General features: G+C 33.7%; 1 protein-coding gene across 1 annotated transcript in view; it reads right to left on the bottom strand.

The window, feature by feature from the left end:
- Klp31E (kinesin-like protein 31E) overlaps positions 1-20,149 on the bottom strand; it is a 41,623-nt gene extending 21,474 nt beyond the window's left edge. The window contains 3 exon segments of the mRNA XM_013321106.1: positions 7,055-7,283; positions 19,180-19,233; positions 19,847-20,149. Coding sequence (XP_013176560.1) covers positions 7,055-7,283; positions 19,180-19,217 — 267 coding nt within the window. The 5' untranslated portion in view covers positions 19,218-19,233; positions 19,847-20,149.
- Between the last annotated feature and the right edge of the window lie 1,118 nt (positions 20,150-21,267).

Genomic DNA, 21,267 nt, shown 5'->3' with positions numbered 1-21,267 from the left:
TAATAATCGAGTTCGCCTACTCAAATCCTTTAATAAAATATTTAAGGTCGAGCGACGACCAGGCCTCCACAAGCACACCTGTCCAAGACAATTGTTGCAATTATTTAACACACAAGTATGATTATTTTGACCTGGATACCGTTATTTGCTTAGAATTAGGTAGTAAATGTACGTAATTCTTTTGTTTGATAATATGCAATTGCCTTCATGATGATGTAGTGAGATGAATAAATGTGTATATAGCAATAAAATCATTTGAAATAAACTACGGGGCCAGATCATCGTTATTTTATTGATGGTAAGAATTACATCATGCTTAAGTTATAAATGCGAATGTTTGGATGGATGGATATTGTGAAGGAACACATAGGTTACTAATTAATTTTTCTTTTTAATTCCGCGCAGACGGAGTACTTAATGGTAGATAAAGGTCTAAATGTGATTAACATGTTATAATTAAGAAGAAACGGTGGGTCGACACGTGGGCGACAAAACAACCCCCGCACGTCCGAGTTGTCGGCGCTTGAGAGTTGCGACACAATATAACAGTAGAATTCCATTGCCGTAGCACTTATATCGATGTCTCTGTTTTGTCAAAGAGAATGAAAGGCATAACAATATGTATTGATACAAGACTCACAGCACTGGAATTCTACTGATATTTTTTTGTACAGCACATTCAACTATGTACTATGGTGTGGGCAGCAATGGAATCCAATACAATATCCGCCTCGCAAATGTATTATAAAATTATCATAAAATGTACATATGGTTAATAATTATCATGAGACTATATGATAAAATTTCAGGTTTAAGCAACTTAATTCGTGTCAAGTTTTTCTGTTCTGTAGTGTATGCATAAACGTAGTGTTGTTTGTCTCGAGAGTACAGGCCATAAGTATAAGCCGGAGAGAGGCGACATCAGTCGATGTCAGACCTTTGAGCCGGCAACACGTGTCGGTACGTGAACGAGCCAAATATAGCACAACGAATGCTACATGTTCAACTGTTTATTTTTCTCAGCAGTCAAGCATCGACGGTGTTATCAAAAGAAAATTTTGTAGATTTTCTTACTTTATTTATTTAAATAGTAAAAATCTTATACATTCTTGTTGCCCACACACAAAGTCAGACTTTTCAGTTAAAACTCAAGGCGGCTTAATATAGAAATAAAAGCTTGCAAAGGTTCTTTTTATTGCAGTAAACACTAATATACCTTTCTAAATAAACCAGCATGAATTTTTAAATTACCACAGAGTAGACCTCATTCCTAACAAACACCAACGGTTTTTTTCTTCGAAAGAGTAGACAGTCTTTCTAGAAATTATATCTTCTTAGATAGTCTGCAAGTCGGCGGTACATCAAATGTTTAAAGTTTGATGCATACCTACTTCGTGGTAGTAAGCAAAAATTATCTCAATCCAAGAAGGAACTTAAAAAAAACATTTTTTTTATATATCATAAGGTGGCAAACGAGCGAGCGGCCACTTGAAATCGCTGAAATAGCGAAGTGACCGTTGCCTATAGACATACGCAGTTGCATATGTGTTGCCAACCTTTAATCGACGGAGGAGAGGATGCACAGAAAGAAAATATTATCCCTTTCCATGAATCCCCTCATCCGGAAAGTCCACTTCCACTTCCCATCCTTTACTTAGAAGAAAAAGGATATGTAGAGAAAGAGGAGTAAATTAGGCCTCCGGGACACAAAACTGCGACATATCCACGTGATAAACGAACTCTGATATTTTTAACATTACAAACAGCTGGTTCTATTTTGAAAACTGAATTCGTTATGGAACTTTATAAAGAAATAAGCGTAATTATACGTCTTTCAAGTCTTTATAAAAACAAAAACCGGTTTTAAAAATATAATGGTATAATAAGTACAGTGGCATCGTGTGTGGGAGCACCATTCAACCTTAACACGCGTTTAATGAACGTTTAAATGAATACGTATTTAACACGGTGTGTCATTACCGTGGCTTATTAAAAAAATTTAAGGACATATACCTCTGGTCAGTACAATAGATTTTTGGGATTAGTATCAGTTTTAATGATATACATTTATGGGTCAAACATATACTTTTACCACTTTGACCTCCATAACATCAATGACCAGCGGTCAAAGGGTTAAAACACGTGTTTAAATAAACAGTCTCTAACTGTATTTTATAAATAAATACCTCTTAAATCCTATCTCTATATATTTCGCTTTGGTAGAGGGAAGAAAGCTATTGCCTAGATTTCTTTCTAGGTCCCAAATCTAAGAAATGGGTTGTACAATACAAACAAAATATTAGGTTTGCTATATTAGGTTAAATGTCTACGTTAGTTGTAATAACTAGGTCAAAATAACGACCAATTGTGCCCAAGGCTGTCGCACGAATTACCTGATTAAAAATAGTTCGTAACAACATTAACATATATAACTAATGTGATGTGATGTGAAAATAATCGTTTAATATAGGAACCTAAAAAATAACAGGGCCTTATGTTCGTATTCTTCGACTTGGTTATAAGCATAAAGAGAGAATAAGACACGACTTCATGGATTATAACGTCCTTAAAGGTATTTAAACATTTTACGCATCGTTAATAAGACGTCTGGCATTTAAGCCGCCCTCTTCCTCCACGCAACGCATCTTTCATTCAGCCTTTGATGTAACGCATATTCAAGCGTACACGAGGGGCTTATCTCTTTGCCCCATCAAAAAAGCAACATCATTTTCGTATATGTATTTCTCTCGCTATGTTTTACAAAAGTTTTCCTTCTACGTTCTTTTTGATAGATTTATTTTTCGACCTCGTTATGAGGTGACTCGCCTGGCGAGTTCACTTGCACACAAACAAATTTTAGTAGCATTGAATTTGTTAAGTTTATTTCAAAAGTAAAATAAATAGTTTATACGACTTTAACGCACATTAAATTTAGTCTTGGCACACTAAAGTACATTAAACTAAAGGGCACTAAAATGCGTTATCCTTGCGACTTGCATAACGAACATTTCGGGTTAAGTGAGCCACCCACAAAGTGACATAAAGGTTAACGACGCAAATGGTGTTTGCAGAACCCATAAAATAGTAATCTTACAACTTGGCATACGATTTTTATGATAAGTATACAATTAATCATAATATAAATCAGTCAGCATTGTTTTTTTTTTCTATTAAGTAGAAAAAGACCTGACTTTTTGTAGACAGTCCTTAATAATATTTGTAGAACATAGTACGAAGTGTTTTTTTAATTAGTTCCTTATTCGAAATTGCAATTAAGAATCAGCCAATATACTTGCCTTATAAAAAATATATTAATAAATGGTACTACTATTAACGTAAAAAGCATTTCAAGGGTTCTGATAAAATAAAGATAAAGAACATTGACTTCCTTATTTCAAGTGATTACAAGTTTCTTAAAGAATCTAGGACTCTAGAAACAAATTAAATGATGCAAATTAGAATAGGAAAACAACTATCCCTATAAAAAGGGTGTTCTAAAACTACTAAAACATTAGAATAAAACTAAAATATATCAAGCCGTGGTATTAATATTCATGTTTACGATGAATATAAAATAAAGTGATAGAATTAATTAACTAAGAAGTACATGTCAGATGTGGCCTTCGTTGCGTTTGAAAACAAGTAAGTACAGGTAACTGAACACCCGCGGCAAGTGAGCTCCGGTGTCCGGCCCTACGCAACCTCGCAACTCGCAATCACGTTATATAGAGCGTACTAATTTCTTAAGTAACCTGTTCACATTGATCCTGTCATTTAATATTCAACAACTTTTACACATCTTTGCCCTTTTCTTTGTAATCATATTTGCGCTAGTTAGATTGGAACGATTGAATTGACATTTCATTCAATCTTATTAATAGTATAAATGCGAAAGTTTGGATGGATGGATGTTTGTTTGAGGATATCGCCAGGACCACTGAACGGATCTTTGAAATTTGGCGGACATGTAGAACATAGTCTAGAAGAGCACACAGGCTACTAATTTTTTTTTTAAATTCCGCGCGGACGAAGTGTCGGGCGACAGCTTGGCATGCTATAAACACGTTACGTATTAAACATTCCTCAAATTACTTATGCTAGATTCATATTCTTTTTCGCAATGTAGCAAAGATCATTCATCATCTATCGGTGATATAAATTATTTATTTGTAGTGAGAGAGTGCATTGAAATATATTTAATTGAGGCTTACCATAAATGCAATAAAAATTTCGGTGACGCACCGTTGCTATGACAAAGGTAATGGTATAATTATGCAAATGTTACAGTTATGATATATTGGCATGCAAGAGACGATTGATTTTATATGCAATGAATGTTGCAGACGCGTGAAGGGACTCTTACTCAACATGATATTCATAATTATTTGTCAGTGGGTTACGTGCCCTTTACATAAAAATAATTGTTGAAACAAAAGAAGAGCCACTATCCACTATCCGAATCCTGTTAGAATAAAGTTCAAGTGTTTTTCGATTTACATATATATACTATTCGTGACAACATCGTGATGCTTGCACATATCTGCGAAGAAATTCAAAGATATGTGTGAAGTCAATCAACCCACACAGGGCTAGCGTGGTTGACTACAGCCTAGTCACCTTTAGCCTAGGGTAGACTCCGAGCTTAGTGGGGACGTATAGTGAGCTAATGACGAAATACCAAAATATCGTAATGCAACATCCGTCCTATACACAGCAATGCTAGTTATAAAAAACGAAACAAATTTTTTTATTAATAAATCAACAGCCTAGAACATGTTAGTCAATGAATATTAGTAATTGTTTATGTTCCAGTTTTAAGTTTCATAATTATCAAACTTAGTGTACATATTTGACTCAATAACAAAGCAAGTAAAAATAGACTGTATTCTTCGTGCATAAGAATTCATTTTGCTAAAGTTAGATGAAGATTGTTTACAGTGCGTGAAGCGAGACGCGTTGACAGCTGACACCGAGGTTTGTACAATGCGTTTGCTTAAGTTGTGTATCCACTAAACCAAAAATCTTGTACAAGATTACCATCCCTCTCATTCTCTTTGAATACAATAGAGAAAATAGATTTTTGTACAGCGTTTGGAGCAGTGGAAAAGACTTGTTTGTACATCTATGTAAGCTGTCTCAGATTGAGGTGAACATGCGCTTAGGAAAAACAACATAGGATGAAATGTAGCTACAGATCTCTCTTATCCTAATTTTAAGTGCAAATATTCATTATTAATTTCATATTATATTAATTAGGCATATAATATACCAAGAGTCAAGTACAGTAACATATAATATGTTGGGACAATGAAATACGGTAGTATAGTTTTATTATGGCCATAGTACAGGAGCGAAGTCAATGAACCCACAACATGTGCTGGCCCTAGTCGCAAGAGATACTACACTTTTTGTCATGGTGCATTCAGCTGCGTATTGTCAACAGTTGCTTTACGATAACTTGAAGTTATTAAGCAAAAAATCACATTAATACATCTTCAAAATACCACAAAACTGCATAAGTTAGAAAAGAAAAATGATTGGAAATAATATTTTGATTTCCCTAAATCAATTCTTAAAGGATGACATAATTGTAAACAAGACCTAGACCTTGACTTTTATGGGGCTAATGTTGTGTTAATTACATCACGTGCTGAATGAAACCAGGATCTTCCAAAGTATTAGCATATAATCGATAGGATGCGTGAGATACTCGACAATTTCCATGCTGTGTTGTTTCCATTGGCGCTCTGCTATTGACTATAAAAGTAGAATAATTATAGGCGCCACACCTGGTAAACAACTTTGATGAATAATTCGTTGATGTTAAGCATCTGAGTCATCTATGGTAATTAAAAATCATTCCTAGACCTTTGTTTATTAGTATCTAATCCAGTAGAAATAGTTCTTTTAATGATAAAGTTAGATATTGGCTTGAAACTTCTTATCCTAATTTTTAATGACGAATTATCACAATCTTACTAGCCAAACTGATATATAAACACGGCTAAACACTCACGTATATACGTCCGGTGGCGGCACCGACTAGTTTCGAGCCCATCGGGGGCCCTTCATCAGGATGAGAGGCACTGGTATTATGCTCACAGTGAGCGACGGGCCGCGTCCGCGGGACCTATATACGTGACTGTTTAGCCGTGTTTATATATCAGTTTAGTATAATGTCTCACGAAAGTTTGAATAATTTAATCTTACTAGCCTGTGTAGTGATCATAAGATAGGTACAAAAAACATGACATATAACCTAGTCGCATGTAATTCTGGTCTATTGACCTCTGGATATGACCGGTGTCATGACGTAACAACTGCACGACTTTATTTCAGCGGAACTGAGCCAAAGGTCGGCGGACACACGCGGGCAAAGGCAAACGGTACTCTAAATTGCACCGTTTTGACTCATGAATTAATTAACAATTAAGATCTTATCCTTCATAATTTGTCGAAATCGGACAATTCTTGCAAGAGATAATTGGCAAGGAGTTTCTCGTGAAACTGATTGATGACTGACACCGAACTTTTAACTAAGCTTTTTAACAATCTTCAAAAAGGAGAAGGTTCTCATATAGTCTGTATTTTTAACAAATAGGTAATTTTTGTGTTTACGTTGATTAACAATAGTAATAGAGATTCTATTTATTGGGTGCCCGCATCAAAATTACATTATTCCTGTGTAAAGTCATAGTTATCTAATTTACCCGATAAGTGAATGATCGTAACCACAAACACATCCTGTCGGCTCAGTGCGTCAGTATGCCCGCATGGTGTCGTCTTACAGTGCCAACGTACCCACAGTTCGAATCTTTAACGACTCAAACGATGATGTACATAATTACGATCAGTACTAATAATATTATAATATTGCCAAATTTATGAAATTACACACAAAAAACACCTCTTAAAGAGATATCTCGATAATTAAATCTATATTTCGGATCTGTTACCTACTTAGTTTTATACAGGTATATTTATAAAGCATTGCATGCCTTTGCCTCATCAGTTTGGATTGAAATAGTACAAATTAACTGCATTTATATCCCACCTGTCCATAAGCGAGCACGGTAGCATTGTATCCATCGAGTGCGGCTTCTACCAATTTCCTGACGCAGGTCTCGTAGACGGTTTCCTGCGGCGCGCTGGGTTCGAACGCGTAGTCAAAGGTGAAGGCGCGCTCGGCGCCCAGCGCCACTCCGCCCTCGCCCGCTGGCCCACCCGCGCGCGCACATACTCCACATCCTTCCACCACCTCGCCGGGGGTTTGTGGACGGATTCTGGTGCAAAGGAAACAAAATAATTATATGAAAATTATTATCATTAATTTTAATTTTTTAAGTTGTAGGAAAGTTAGGCAAAATGCAGTATTTTTTATTGGTTGTCTTAGATAAGGTAAATTATGGTATAAAGGTAGTAAAAGTAATTTTACACTATTAATGCAGGCAAGTAATGCAAAACTTCAGATGAGAGTGTCAACCATGTCATATAATTACATAAATGCCCGTCCATCTGTCTTCCGCAGTTTTATGTTATCTGCAAGTATGTAACATACACCGACGGATGCAGGTTGAGATAAGAGTCAGTCAAGTATGACGACGCTTCTTGTTGGTTACATCAACGTATCGTTTAACGCTCATCTGAATTCGTTGAGACCCTTGAGTTTTATTCATACAAATATTTGTTTCAGCTAATCTGTACGTTTATTGAAATATATAAATGCTTCATTTAAATTATAACCTCGACACTTCACTCAATTGGGATAGATGGAGAAGATTGAGGAACTGACTAGATTATATCCTGCTTTCAACTGACCTAAAAATAACCGGTCGGTAGCAACAAACTAACTTTTATTATATTTAATTTTGCCAAAGTAATGGAAATTGTAAGATGAAATTTTGCTATTCAATTGTAGACAAATATTTCAACAGGCTGTCCTAAATCTTACTAATATTATTAATGCGAATGTTTGGATGTTTGATAGAAGGTATCTGTAGAACAAAAACGGAACTTCGAATTTGGCATAAATATATTCACGGGTTACAGCTAGTAATAAATACGAACGTTTTGACTGCTGTTTGAATTAAATTATGCGGTTAGTTCTGTGCAGTCAATTAGCAACTTTTACTTCCTACGTATTAATAGTCAGTGTAAACGCGTCCAACGACTCGTGCGTCACCGTAACACTTTCCTATTCCTGTGACTTGCTTTAAATAAACAGAACGACTGAGCTCTGTTAGGACCAAAGGTGTATGTTTTTTTCGTTTAGAACACGAGTAACTTTACGAGTTAATATGGTACATCTTATTTTTAGAGACTTTATATACATATTTAGATAGGCTTGGGAATGTACATCATCAGCTGACGGTTAGCTAGTAAGGGGTGACTAGGCCATATTCAACCACGCTGGCTCAGTGCGGGTTGGTTGCTTCACACACATCTTTGAATTTCTTCTTAGACATATGCAGGTTGCATCACGATGTTTTCTGAACGTCGGATAAATGTACATATGTAAATCGGAAATCGAAAAACACATTGGTACAAGACGGGATTCGAACCCAGGACCTGCAGATTGCAAGCCAAGTGCTTGACCCCTGAGTCACCGAAAACTCTTTTACAATATGTCTAAATACAATCCTCGAAATGTTATTACAATTAAATAATTACACATATAAATATTAAAAAGTAGTAACGTTACTCTATTTATAAAGATTTTATAAAGGCAATACGGCCAGTATTTTCTAATGGCATTAACGGTAAACACAAAAGCATACAAGAAAATGTGGTTAGATAGCAAACTGCAAGTAATGCTGCGACGTACCATATTAAGCTTTTTGTTAGTTGATAAAATAGAATTTCTCCTTTTCTAAACAATATCACGTTACTAAAATATTTTTAGCACAATCCATTAACGGAATGGAAAATAGAAGATATGTTATTTATATAAAATAGAAATCGATAATAGGACGTTTATGAAATTGTCATCGAAAAACAAAATTAAAAGACGACTACGATAATATATTTGTATCAAAACACTACAAAGGTATCGATTTTTCATCCTGCAATAGAATTCTTTTACACATCCCTATTCATTAACTCCTAGACTATATTGTTGTGGAGTTAACTAACTTTGAATTTAAATATTGTGCTCTAGAACAAATGCAGCTCGTAATATCTACGACGAGAATCGAGTGAGATCGCAAGAAGGGAGACAGGCAGGATGCAGCAATTACAGCCGCCACGCAGTCTGCGCCTCTCCACCGGGATAATATAAAAAAGATAGGCGTTCATAATATTAAGATGTATAGTGCAGTTAAGTAATAATACGTTAACTTACCTTTGCCGTTATTTTGTTACTCTTTTAAACATGTACTTTATTGTATACTAGCTGTTGCCCTCGTCTCCGTCCGCGCGGAATTAAAAAAAAACTTAATAATTAGCCTATGCGACTTCCAGACTGTGCCTACTAGACTATCTAGATCTATGCCAAATTTCATAGAGATCCGTTAAATAGTTCCGGAGATACCTTCAAACAAACATCCATCCATCCGCTTAAATTTTCGCATTTATAATAGTAAAATGTTTGTGGGAGATTTAACATGAAGACAATTCTAGAATATGGATTCGAAATTTCGATAAAATTATCTTATATCGATATATTTGGAATAATCAACCCTACTCGTGCATGGCTGACAGGCGTGGCTGCAGCCGACATGCAGTCTGCAGCGGTGCGGTCATTGCGCCTGCACTGACGCATCTAGCATGTAGTGCGTCATTATTCACCAAAATAAACCACATCTGGTTCCACTAAACATTTATCTTGGCGATGGATACTTAATATAGGATAGTGATATTATATAACTTAAAACGCGTTGCAGTAAATACATTCGATTTCAAACAATCACTCAAGATAGCTTAAACAAGCAGATAAATCTTTTAGATTAAAGACTCTAGAACTCGCTTGATTAACACTATTGTTCTTAAGCTTCAATCTATAACTAGCTTAAATCTGGTGGTGTTGCAATATTTGCGCGTTGCACACTCACTATGCCTAGAGATTTAGCCAAGCGCCCAGCCCATAATGCGACGTTGTAATACTCCTTTGTTTATATTCGCTAGGGCCAATGCACGGAGTTCCAACATCGGTGACCATATTCATTGGAAATATTTAGGACAGAGTAAAAAAATGATTGAAAAAAGAGTCTTACGAAGTATTTTCACAAGTAAAGTTCCCAGTACAGAATATGTACATAAGCTTATAGCTCATAAACAACATGACCCCTTTGGCGTTTGTGTTACACAAAGCCGTGGGCTCTTTGTGCAGGCAGACTCTCTACCACATAGACATTGTATTAGGTAGCAATGAGTGTTGCCAGTATTCACACAAACTTTTTCTAGGACACGGAATAGAACGAAAAACAACGTAAAGTATTTTCGCAATTCAATCATTTGTAATGATAAATCGAAGTTTATGAAATTTGGTCGTTTTAAAATAGCGTATAATATTATAGCAATATCAGTACGTATATGTCTACCTAATTCTCTTGTTCCGTTTAAAACGGGAATATCCTAAAATAAATTAAAGTATGGTGATTGCGTGAGGAAACAATGGGGCACGCTAGCCGGCGCTCCTCGCTACCAGCACGCGATGTGCCCACATCGGCTGATTTGCAATCACTTCTTACACGTAAAACCGGAATACGAATAAAAAAAAATAATTAAAACCGTAAGCCAGAAACTGTATCTTAGAAAGTCGTGACTAGTATATAACAAAAATGATATTTGAAAGGTTTCTATTGTAACTTTTTTTCAACGGTGTGATTCGTTGCTATGTTACTGCGACATAAGTAGTTAATAAAGTTTTTTTGTAATATAAAACAAACTTATACAAATACATTGAAAATGTGTACAGTAACTTGGCAGTTAGACACAGACAGCTCAACGCTATCTCACGACTAATGAGTGCAACTTTACTGTAGCCTTCTTAGTCCTCAAGAACTTTGAAGAGTTTGTCTTGATGTCGCATTTTTTCACCGTTTTATCTACAAACTAAAAAAGCAATTTATCCCCGCAGACATAAGCCCTTCCTTCCACTCCAAGCCATATAAAAATCGGTCCGTTTTGGAGAGTACAAGGTACAGATGCGTACTTGCGAACAGACAAACATTTTGTTCGCGAAATATGAATATTTTTTCGGATATTACATACAGACAATCTTATTTTATTAATTTTACAGATATAGATAGACATTGTCATTCAATCAAAGTTCATTTACATCGCTTAATCATTTTAATTGGTGAGTAATTTAATGTCCAGACAGGTCCATGTAATTCCCAATCGAAGCTTTACGTCTAGCTGAACGTTATTATTCTAAGCCGTATTGTACACCAGATATGAGGAAGACGGGCTACGGGCAACGGGTACTATTATCCAAACAATCCGGCAACTTGCCTTTGTTCCTATCAATGTGTTTATACAACAAAACTACGTTTATTACGTTTTTAAATACAACACTGGCTTCATCGTAATTTTACATAGTAAAAACGTAAACGTTCAATAAACTAAAAATTCATTTATTGAAAATAATTGTTTAGTCTACAAAAGAACCAAGATAAAATTATGAAACGTCTAGAGCAGCAAATAGAATAAGTTTTCTCTCAGAGATTTGTCTATACCAGGGTATTCGTAAATCCAATTAATAGACAATAGAGTTACCTACGTTCACAGAGTATTGTGTAAGGATGGTAAGGCACAGCGCAGTGCGCAACACCTCCACTGCAATCACTCTGTTACAAAAGGAATACACCGAATTATACTGCAATGAAACGATATCGTTCAATTTATCGTCTAAAAATTACTGAATACTATCAAAGTTTGTTTCAAAACTAATTTCATTACCTACACAGAATAGATTTGTATATCTACATAATTTTAAGAACATGTACTTCTGTTACTATTACTATCAGTCGAAACACATCATATACATAGGTCGCTAGTTCACATCCGGCTCGAAGGACCGAAGTGGTACATCATACAAATATTCGTTTTATAATTAAGATTTATAACTACTGATACGGTTTTACAAGCCTCACCAAAGGATCATTGCAAAATTGGACATGTACCAATCTTATTCAGTTAACAGGGTCGCAAGCATCACCTTTTCTTGATATATCTACGCTTGACAGAAACATTTTAAAGTATTTTATTTTTCATTTTAAAGTATTACATTATACTTGTCTAAGGCTATGTAGAGCGTACGCGGGTGGCATAGAGTTTTGTTAGCATCGCCCACGGCTTTGACGTAACAGCGTAGGTTTGTTGTTGAACGACCTAATCTATCGTAACAATTAGTCAACATAAACAAATTACATCTTTATTCAGTATAGCATAAGATCTTTAATGCCAAACTGATAACAGATAATAATGTGACGCAATCGTCGTAGAATGTACAATCGCACACATAAATCATGTGGTACATTTCAAAAAATTTCGGTAATTACCAATATGTTAAAAGAAAATAGTTCTAAATATCCTTTAGAATCCAAAATTACTTATAATTGAAGCAAGAGTTTTATAGTAAATCATGAATAGTTCCCATTTTATTTTAGTAGGAAAGTGTACTTGGTGAAGTTACCATATAGTTAGAAGAAACTTAGTTAAAATTATATGTGAAACGATTAGTACATAATTTATTTCAATTATTGTATGTAGGGAAAAATTGCTTTGCATGTTTTTTATCTATAAGCATAGGCGTCGCTGGAGGATAGGGGGGAGCAGCTGCTCTCCCCCAGATCATCCACTGGCGACATTCATTTATATAAATCTATCACCTATGGTAAGTGGGCAAGTTTACTTACAAAATGCCATCGTATATATCCTAAACATTCTTTTTTCCTAATACATTGAGTTTGAGATATCTGTGCTAATATCATTATTATACTTAATGTCTACTGTTAGCGACTGTACCATATAATCGTTACTTTCAATCGATCGATAGTTAGAGCTCCCACGCGACAACATTAAATATTTAGATACCAAAACCTATTTGATATTTACTCCTATATATCAAGGTCTTATTTATATAATATACTCGTATTTGTTATGTAAAATTTGTGCTTTTGGTGGACGTAGAAAAAAAAAGAAAACATGAAGGAGATTCTCATATTAAATAATGCAGATAATAATGATACGACTGACGCTATAAACAAACATATATCTTTATATATGACATGATAATCAATAAAAATGATATCGGACCACACGCGTTTGTAATGTGCTTGAACTTAACTGACTTTGATTTACAGCATAAGAAACTGTAAATAAATCAGTATTAAAGTGCAGCAGCGACAAGTTACCGCGCAAATTAATGTCATCCTATTACACAGATGCGTAATCTTTAATCGAACATGACATTTTTAAACAACTCAAATATATATCATAACTTCTATTATTTCTTAAAAGAGTAAAGATTAAGTTTAGGGAGACCTATTCCTTAAAAGGAAATAATATTAATTAATTAATGTTTGCAAAGTCTAAAAAGGATGATACCTTTATTATACCTTATTATTAAGAAATTAAAAATGTATATTTGTTAAAAATTACAATTGTAAAAAAATAAAATACGGTTATTAATGTTTACTAAGGCGGACAAACATTACTTTAAACTAGACCAGATATGATAAATAAAAGTAAACAGTACAATTTCGAAATTACAACAACGTTTATCAAAGTTCTCCGAGGATGTAATTACGTCGCGGTGTAACGTGTGGCGGAGCAAAGGGCCGTGCTGGGGTTCATGGCAATCAGCTGTGAGCCGGTTTGATGCATGGCCGCTATTACACCGTATGACACGAAACAAGGGCCCTTTCCGCATAACGAGCGTGCGACAGGAAGACTGAAATTGTTGCTATATTTTTGTATCTTTTTATTATGATAAACGTTTCGAAATTGTCAGAATATTAATTGACGTGCCCATCTTTGTGTACAAGGTCGGTCGTTGACTTAAAATGAGATTCCTACATTCGTATTAAATTAAAATTAATGAAAGTGTTAAGGTCAAATTTTATAATAAATGCATGTTTTTTAATAGCTCGAATAATTTTATTGGTTTTATATTGATTCATTGATTTACGAAATGAGGCATATAATAGGTGTGATTGACAATAATATTTCTTTTAGTACGTTATGCATAAATGGAGGATTATTGTTAGAAATAATAATAATTGATGGCATACACAGCGATTGCTTACATCAGTTCATCATTTATATAAAATATCAGAATTATAAAAATCATCAATCATTTTCAATGTCACGTGTGACATGTAATCACCAAAGATGCATGTCTGTGTACCTAATACGTTAGTATGGAAGAACTAATGCATGGAAATTTTGCTTTTAAAAACATTCAAACTAAGAATTTATTTTCAAAGACAGAGTTAAATCAGCTTATAAGATAATTTAAATAAACTTACTGTTTAAGAGAATAGAAAATTTACCGAGAAAATAACCTTTAATGTTTTTAATCTAGTTTAAAAATGCTTTCTCTCACCTAATTCTTACTGACCAACTATACTACATTTGTTTCAGCGATGAATAATTTAATTTGGAACATGAGGACAAGTGCATCGCCGTCATGACTGGCCAGTTTAACAGCTCTGTTACGCTGCAGCGAGCAACTAGGCCAGACAGAACAATGTCTTTTATAAAGCTGTACAACGAAACCCTATCTAAAATTACTCTTGTACGTTAGCGACGAGGTTGTTTTTACAATGTATTGTCAAGTATATTTATATTCTAGAAGTGTCGGTTCTTTGCAAAAATTAACTAGACTTAAATATGTTTTTGTGTTGTTAGATAGAATGAAAAAGATTCAGTCGAGATATTACCATGATTATTGTAATGAAAGTATTTTTATTTTTATCTTTTCATAGAGAATGTAATGTCACATCTAGGATCACTTAATGTAGAGTATAACACTCGTAAAATTGTCGTGTACGCTGTCATAGTACACAAAGATGACAAACGCGACGACAACCATCCATCGTCCACGTGAATCGTAAACAATAAACACAAGTGAATAATGCAACTCGCGCACGATGGCGTAAACAATCGAACATCTAAGCAAACCAAATAAGATTCTCTGATCATTTTATAACGTATCGCGATCATGACTTCGATGTTATGCAAATGACTGTAGATCTGGTAGCATTCATTTAGTGCACGCAGAATGAACACTAAATTTGGTTTAATTTACAATATTAAATGAATTAATTAATAGGGGTAAACATGTTTTTAATTAATTGAATTGTTGTTATTTAAAAGAAAAACTCTTATTCGTATATTTTTTGGTTATTAAACAAAAAAATATAGTCCTCCAAAACATGAATAACGTTTTATGCTTTGGATTTGTATTTCAACCACCATATAAGTTTTCTAATAATTTGGTTCATTCATCCCCCCTTCTTACAATATAAAGAAGTAATTACAGAGACCGCACGCGATAACGCCAAGGGATGTAATAGACATATAGCGTGATTCTATTTACCTAATTTTGGCTTCCAACTTTCTGCCAAATATGCGGAAGATGTTTCCACGGAAACTTGTATTTTTAGCGTCTTTATTTCTTTGGTTCCATTTTAGTCGGAAGACGCCGACCCGGTGCTCACGAGTTCACGACCAAGTCATTAGCACGTAAACGATGTCCAGCACATTCTGAATAGGAAACGCTTACCGTATTAACATCTTCTTTCTTATTAGCTACTTTAATGACGGTGCAAGGAAATGATTTACAAATCAATAGATGTCTTTTTTAAATCTGTGGCGTAACCTTGTACTACGTTTGTAACATTACAGAAGTTATGTCGGTTTCGGAGGATTTATTTTTGGTTTAATTCTCTGTGTCAGGTTTAACGTCCGAAAACAACGAAGAGGTCAATGACCAAAACGAAAATAGATGTCAAATAGATGTCTTCATGCTTAAAAAATATCTCGCTTTAATCTATATCATATTGTTATCGGTCGGGTTTTTGGTTTTAAAATTGTACAGAACTAAATATTTACTTTAACTGGTACGTTAACAAACTGTATAGTACAATTTGCTAAACAAATACGACTCTGTGTATTAAGACGATCGTTGTACGCTTCTGATTTATTCAAACAATTGAATTCCAATAAATAACAAACAAGGTATGCGGAATACGATACGCTTGAACTCATAGGTTAACAATTCATAATTGTTGACATGAATGTATAATATTTTATTTATTATATACAGGCTATCGCCCGTGACTCCGTCCGCGCGGAATTAAAAAAAACTTAATTAGTAGCCTATGTCTTCTTCCAAACTATGCTCTAATATATGTCAAATTTCATCGAGATCCGTTTAGCCATTTTGGAGATACCTTTAAACAAATATCCATCTATCCATCCATCCATCTAAACATTCGCATTTACAATATTAGTAAGATTCATGTCTACAATCGACAAAAACTTGTATGATACTATACAAATAAAAGTTATTTACCCATATTTGTAAGTAAGATAGAAATATTTATGCAGAATTGTCTAAATAAGTTGCGGAAACGCAATTTAATGTATGCGAATAATTGTCAACAAAGCACATTTTGCGTTGTTACATCGCTTAAGGCAATTATTGATTTTATTCAGATGTCTCAATTTCAATTATGGTCAAACGAGTCTACTCGCGCTACAAGTAAAGCAATGTATTTCACTTGCGTAACATGCCATCTATACATTTATATGTGACAAAAGCGTAGTTAACACTTCTAAGTTCTGTCGACTTTATATACGAGAGAAATGCAAGAACTCTTCGGACGTATAACGGGTACATTACCTTTTATGTTTCTATGGGAAGATCAAGGATATAAATCCATCTGATACTGTTAGCGGATTTAATTTAATAGAACAGGAAGACTGCGAATTGAATGTCATCGTTATGCATTATTTCACAATGAAATGTTACAGCTGTTTGATTAGTGATTTTACAATTAGTGACATTTTTAGTTGCTGCAGACATGAATTGGCAAAGTATAACACAATATTTTCACAATATATAAACAGTTAAATGCTATACAAACAGTGTTTACATCACCGCAACTAGTCAAACGTAATGCAAATACAGTTTTTAACACTTACATTTTCCGCGCAAACAAACCGTTTGACGAAATCAAATGCCATCCAAATGCGGTCAAACTGTCCATAGACATTTCATTATTTATAACAAATGCTAAAATGTCTATGGATAATGGTAGAAAATGTTTAGGAATAACGCTAATGTGTTTAATGTTTTATTGCAGCTAACAAACGGTTAAAGCTTATCAAGACAAGCATGACCTTCAGTAATGACGAATACGAATAAGAAGAACAAAAGGTAAGCAACATCTATTAGGGATAGAAGAATTATTTAAACACAGAGAGTGGAAAAGATTTATTAATATCATCTTACACCTCAAATTCGGCATATCATACGAGAACGATAATATGTTGCATTATTGCTAGAAAAGAGTTTGTATTTAATTTTAATACAGGCAGTTAACAATGATTTATTAATTTTATAAAATAAAATGTCATTTGACGTATACGTCAGTTGTGATACAAACCAAACCAATGCTGTTAATTTAGGAAGCATTAAATATTGTATCATAAGGTGAGTTATTTCTTAAATAACCCATTTGTGTGTAACAATTATTTATGTCGTATCTGGTATTGTACGTTGTGTCTTATATACAAATAACTTTCGCTCTTATAAACTCAATTGCCTAAAAGTAGCAATGATGTAACAAATGTCAACACTCCGGTACGGCACAAATAGAGGCTAGTCGGCAATTCGGTTACGACTTAACAAACACATTAAATCAATATTCGCGAGTCGCCACTTAGTAAAAGAGATAGAAGTAGGAGAGAACGGTTATTTAATAAAAGAACGGTGGCTCTGTAAGTCAGGAATGGTATTATATCTTATACATAAAATTCTCGTGTCACAATTTTCGTTCCCATACTCCTCCGAAACGGCTTGACCGATTCTCATGAAATTTTGTGAGTATATTGAGTTGGTTTGAGAATCGGCCAACATATATTTTTCATCCCCCTAAATGTTAAGGGTAGTCCATACCAAAATTTTTTTTTTAGACAAACACGGGGACGGAGTTGCTGGCGACAGCTAGTAACACATACAAAATCTCAACTTAGATAAAATCAGCATAATTGACAATTTTCATTAACCTATAATATTTATATTTATGAATTAGAGAGTTTGTCTCCGATCTCTAATCGTTCAATTCTTTTATTTAGCGAACTTTATCGTGTAGTTCTACTAATACACGTAGTAGCTAAAAGTAAACCACTCGTAAACGGTTTTACCTACTTCTTAAAGTGTTAACATTGTAACATGAAGATTTCTTTAGGCTTGAAGCCAAAAGCTTTTCAATACAACAAAAGTTGTCGCGCTAGCGCCGAACCGCACTTACGTTAAGAGCTGTAAATACTTTTTATCGACATTTTCGAACGTATCGTCTTTTTGCGCTGAATGACCTTTGCCTTAATTAAAAAAAAAACAAAAGCTTCTTAAGTTATTCTAGTAAATTTTTTTAATGTGTTAAATGAGGCTTTATAAGGAAGATTTTTAATGTCCCTTCTGTATTAAAAAAAATTATATAAGAACAAGAATATTTTTCCTTTATTACGGCAATATTATATGTGCGTAGGCCGCGACGTTTTAAAATTTCTCAAATATCATATGCCAAGTATGTTTTAATCGATTGCATGTCTATTTGGCTTTACATATAAACAAATATTTATTTCTAAATTATGTATTCTTTAAATCAGAGCAATATAATATTTATACAACATGAAATATAAAAATTCACATGCAAATATCCATTTCAAACATTATGAGAGATTCTGTTCTTATATGTGAAGCAAAATTTATACTCCTTTTTTAAGAAAATCATGATTTAATTTAGAAAAAAAAAATTATGAGCAGCGTCTCCACATTAAGTATTAAAAAAAATTAAACAAATATCTATAATAAAATTCTGACCAATTGGCAATCACTAGTAGACAATAAAAGTTCAAATTTATTTATTTTTAAAACTTTTCACCCGAGTAAAGCCAAGATATTGCAATGGTTAATATAATTCTAGTAATTTAATTACTGACCTGACTGCAACTCGAACGCTGGACTCATTGCTGGCCATATCTACATGTGCATACCTTTAACATAGAAAAATAAAAATACAGAAAATAATATTATACAGGTTAAAAAATGGCAATGGCTGTGTTTAAAACACTTGAATGTTACCATTTGTTAACATTTTGAATTTTACTTTTTTTATTATGACCCAATGTGAAATTTACCAGAATTTTTTTGTTACCTAACATAGACACCATAACGTAATTTTTTTTATTCAATTTCAACAAATTTATTTAGAAAAAAGAGGTTTTTATTCAATGAAATTGTAACTATAAATCATTGTTTGTATCATAATATAATAAAAAAAAAATAGTCTTTACATCATACCATTAAATTTAATATGAAATTCTTCCTTTATCGATAATGTTTATAAAACAATACCCATTTAGAAATTAAAGAAAGTATAATGCACTGGCGTGGTTTATTACATTAGCTACAATTATAAAAAATCTAGATAAGTCCCAGCTTGTAAACATAACAATGCGATAGCGAGGATATTTTATTTGGCATGAGATAATAAATATTGATGACCGATGTATTCTGTACTTACAACTTATCTAAACTACGAGAAGTTGTTGTATAATGTTTAGTTATTTCGGCATAAATACTTTTTAACAAAAGATTATTACTTACAACAATATATAGTATCCTTAATTTTTCTTGATTTTAAGCATATTCCTTTAAAATATTCATCGAAACGGCACGCTTTTTTAACGACTGAGATTTCCGTCCATCTTTCACTATTGTAACATAATTAAAGAAATAGAAGATACTTCATACTTTGTAAAAGACGTTAAAAAATTAAGTAATAACTCTTAAATATACTTTCATGTAAAATACATCATTAGAACACGGCGTTATTTTATAAAATCGCGATAATAAACAATCGAATTTTGAATACAAAACGCCGCGACATCGACAATCGTTCCTCAACACTCGCACGGATTGACACTGACAGAATTTGAGAACGAACAACAGAACGATTTGAAAAAATAACCTACTGTCACTTGTCATTTTGACGTCAGTGACCTTTCTTTGAAATAATATTAACGAAATATATTTTTCGCTTTAACTAAACAAAATTGAAGAATTTAAACGACGTATAGAATTTAATAAACAATGGGTTATCAAAACAAAATAAATTATGAGCTCAAAGATACATTTTCAAGAATTTGTATCATTCGAGAGATGGCGATAGCATCGCGGTAGCAATAGTAACGACGCATGAGTTACCTCGGTTTCAAAGTGTTTTCATAGATGGCGTTGCATCAAAAAAGAAAAATGGGTAATAATCTACTATGAAAAAAGCATATTATGTTACTATCGCGTTACTGTTGCTGATGAAGTGAAATAATATGTAACATCCACAACGTTGCTCCTTAAAATTAATTTTCAACAAAACCGTTCCAGGACCTCTTTAACCATTTTGGCCGCTCGGGTTCGATAATCAGCTTGTTTTTCTTAGAGTGTTCGGGCGCTTTGTACCAAAGGTTTATAATAAGTGTAGTTTACACTGCTTTGCAATCATGAGTTAAGACAACCCTGCAATTCATTTATTATTTCAGTATGGTGGTTGGAAAAGTTAAAGCGCGATCAATAAGGAAAAATATAAATAGGCCACTGCCACGTGTCAATGATCTTTAAAAGATATCACGTACCATTCTCCAAAATATTTTAAAAGTAATGCGGAAAAAGTCGCGATATTGTGGGCTACGGGGAAGCCACAAAAATATTTTTCCTTCTTTTACACTCCCGAATAATCGACTTGGTACGTGACAAAGTTGGCGCCAATACACCCTTGTTTTTTTATCTGTTTGTCTTTTAACGAAAATAACTTTGTAGTTATACTTTGTACAATTTACTTTTAGACACTATGTAATTCTTCGTTTTATTTCTTTTCATATTATTTTATATGTCACTATCTTGTACTCGTCAATTTTTACGGAATCCTTAACTTTAAAAGCAGTCAGTTTGGCAGCTAGGTATGATGAAAATGAACTTACAAGTTCAAGCACAGTATTAAAAGTCATAAATACACGTTGGGGGAAGTTAGG

This window comes from Papilio xuthus, unplaced genomic scaffold (genome assembly GCF_000836235.2).
Source record: "Papilio xuthus unplaced genomic scaffold, Pxut_1.1 DF825946.1, whole genome shotgun sequence".
Classification (NCBI taxonomy): domain Eukaryota; kingdom Metazoa; phylum Arthropoda; class Insecta; order Lepidoptera; family Papilionidae; genus Papilio; species Papilio xuthus.
The sequence above is the reverse complement of the archived record's forward strand: the minus strand, read 5'-3'. Positions and strand labels throughout refer to the sequence as shown.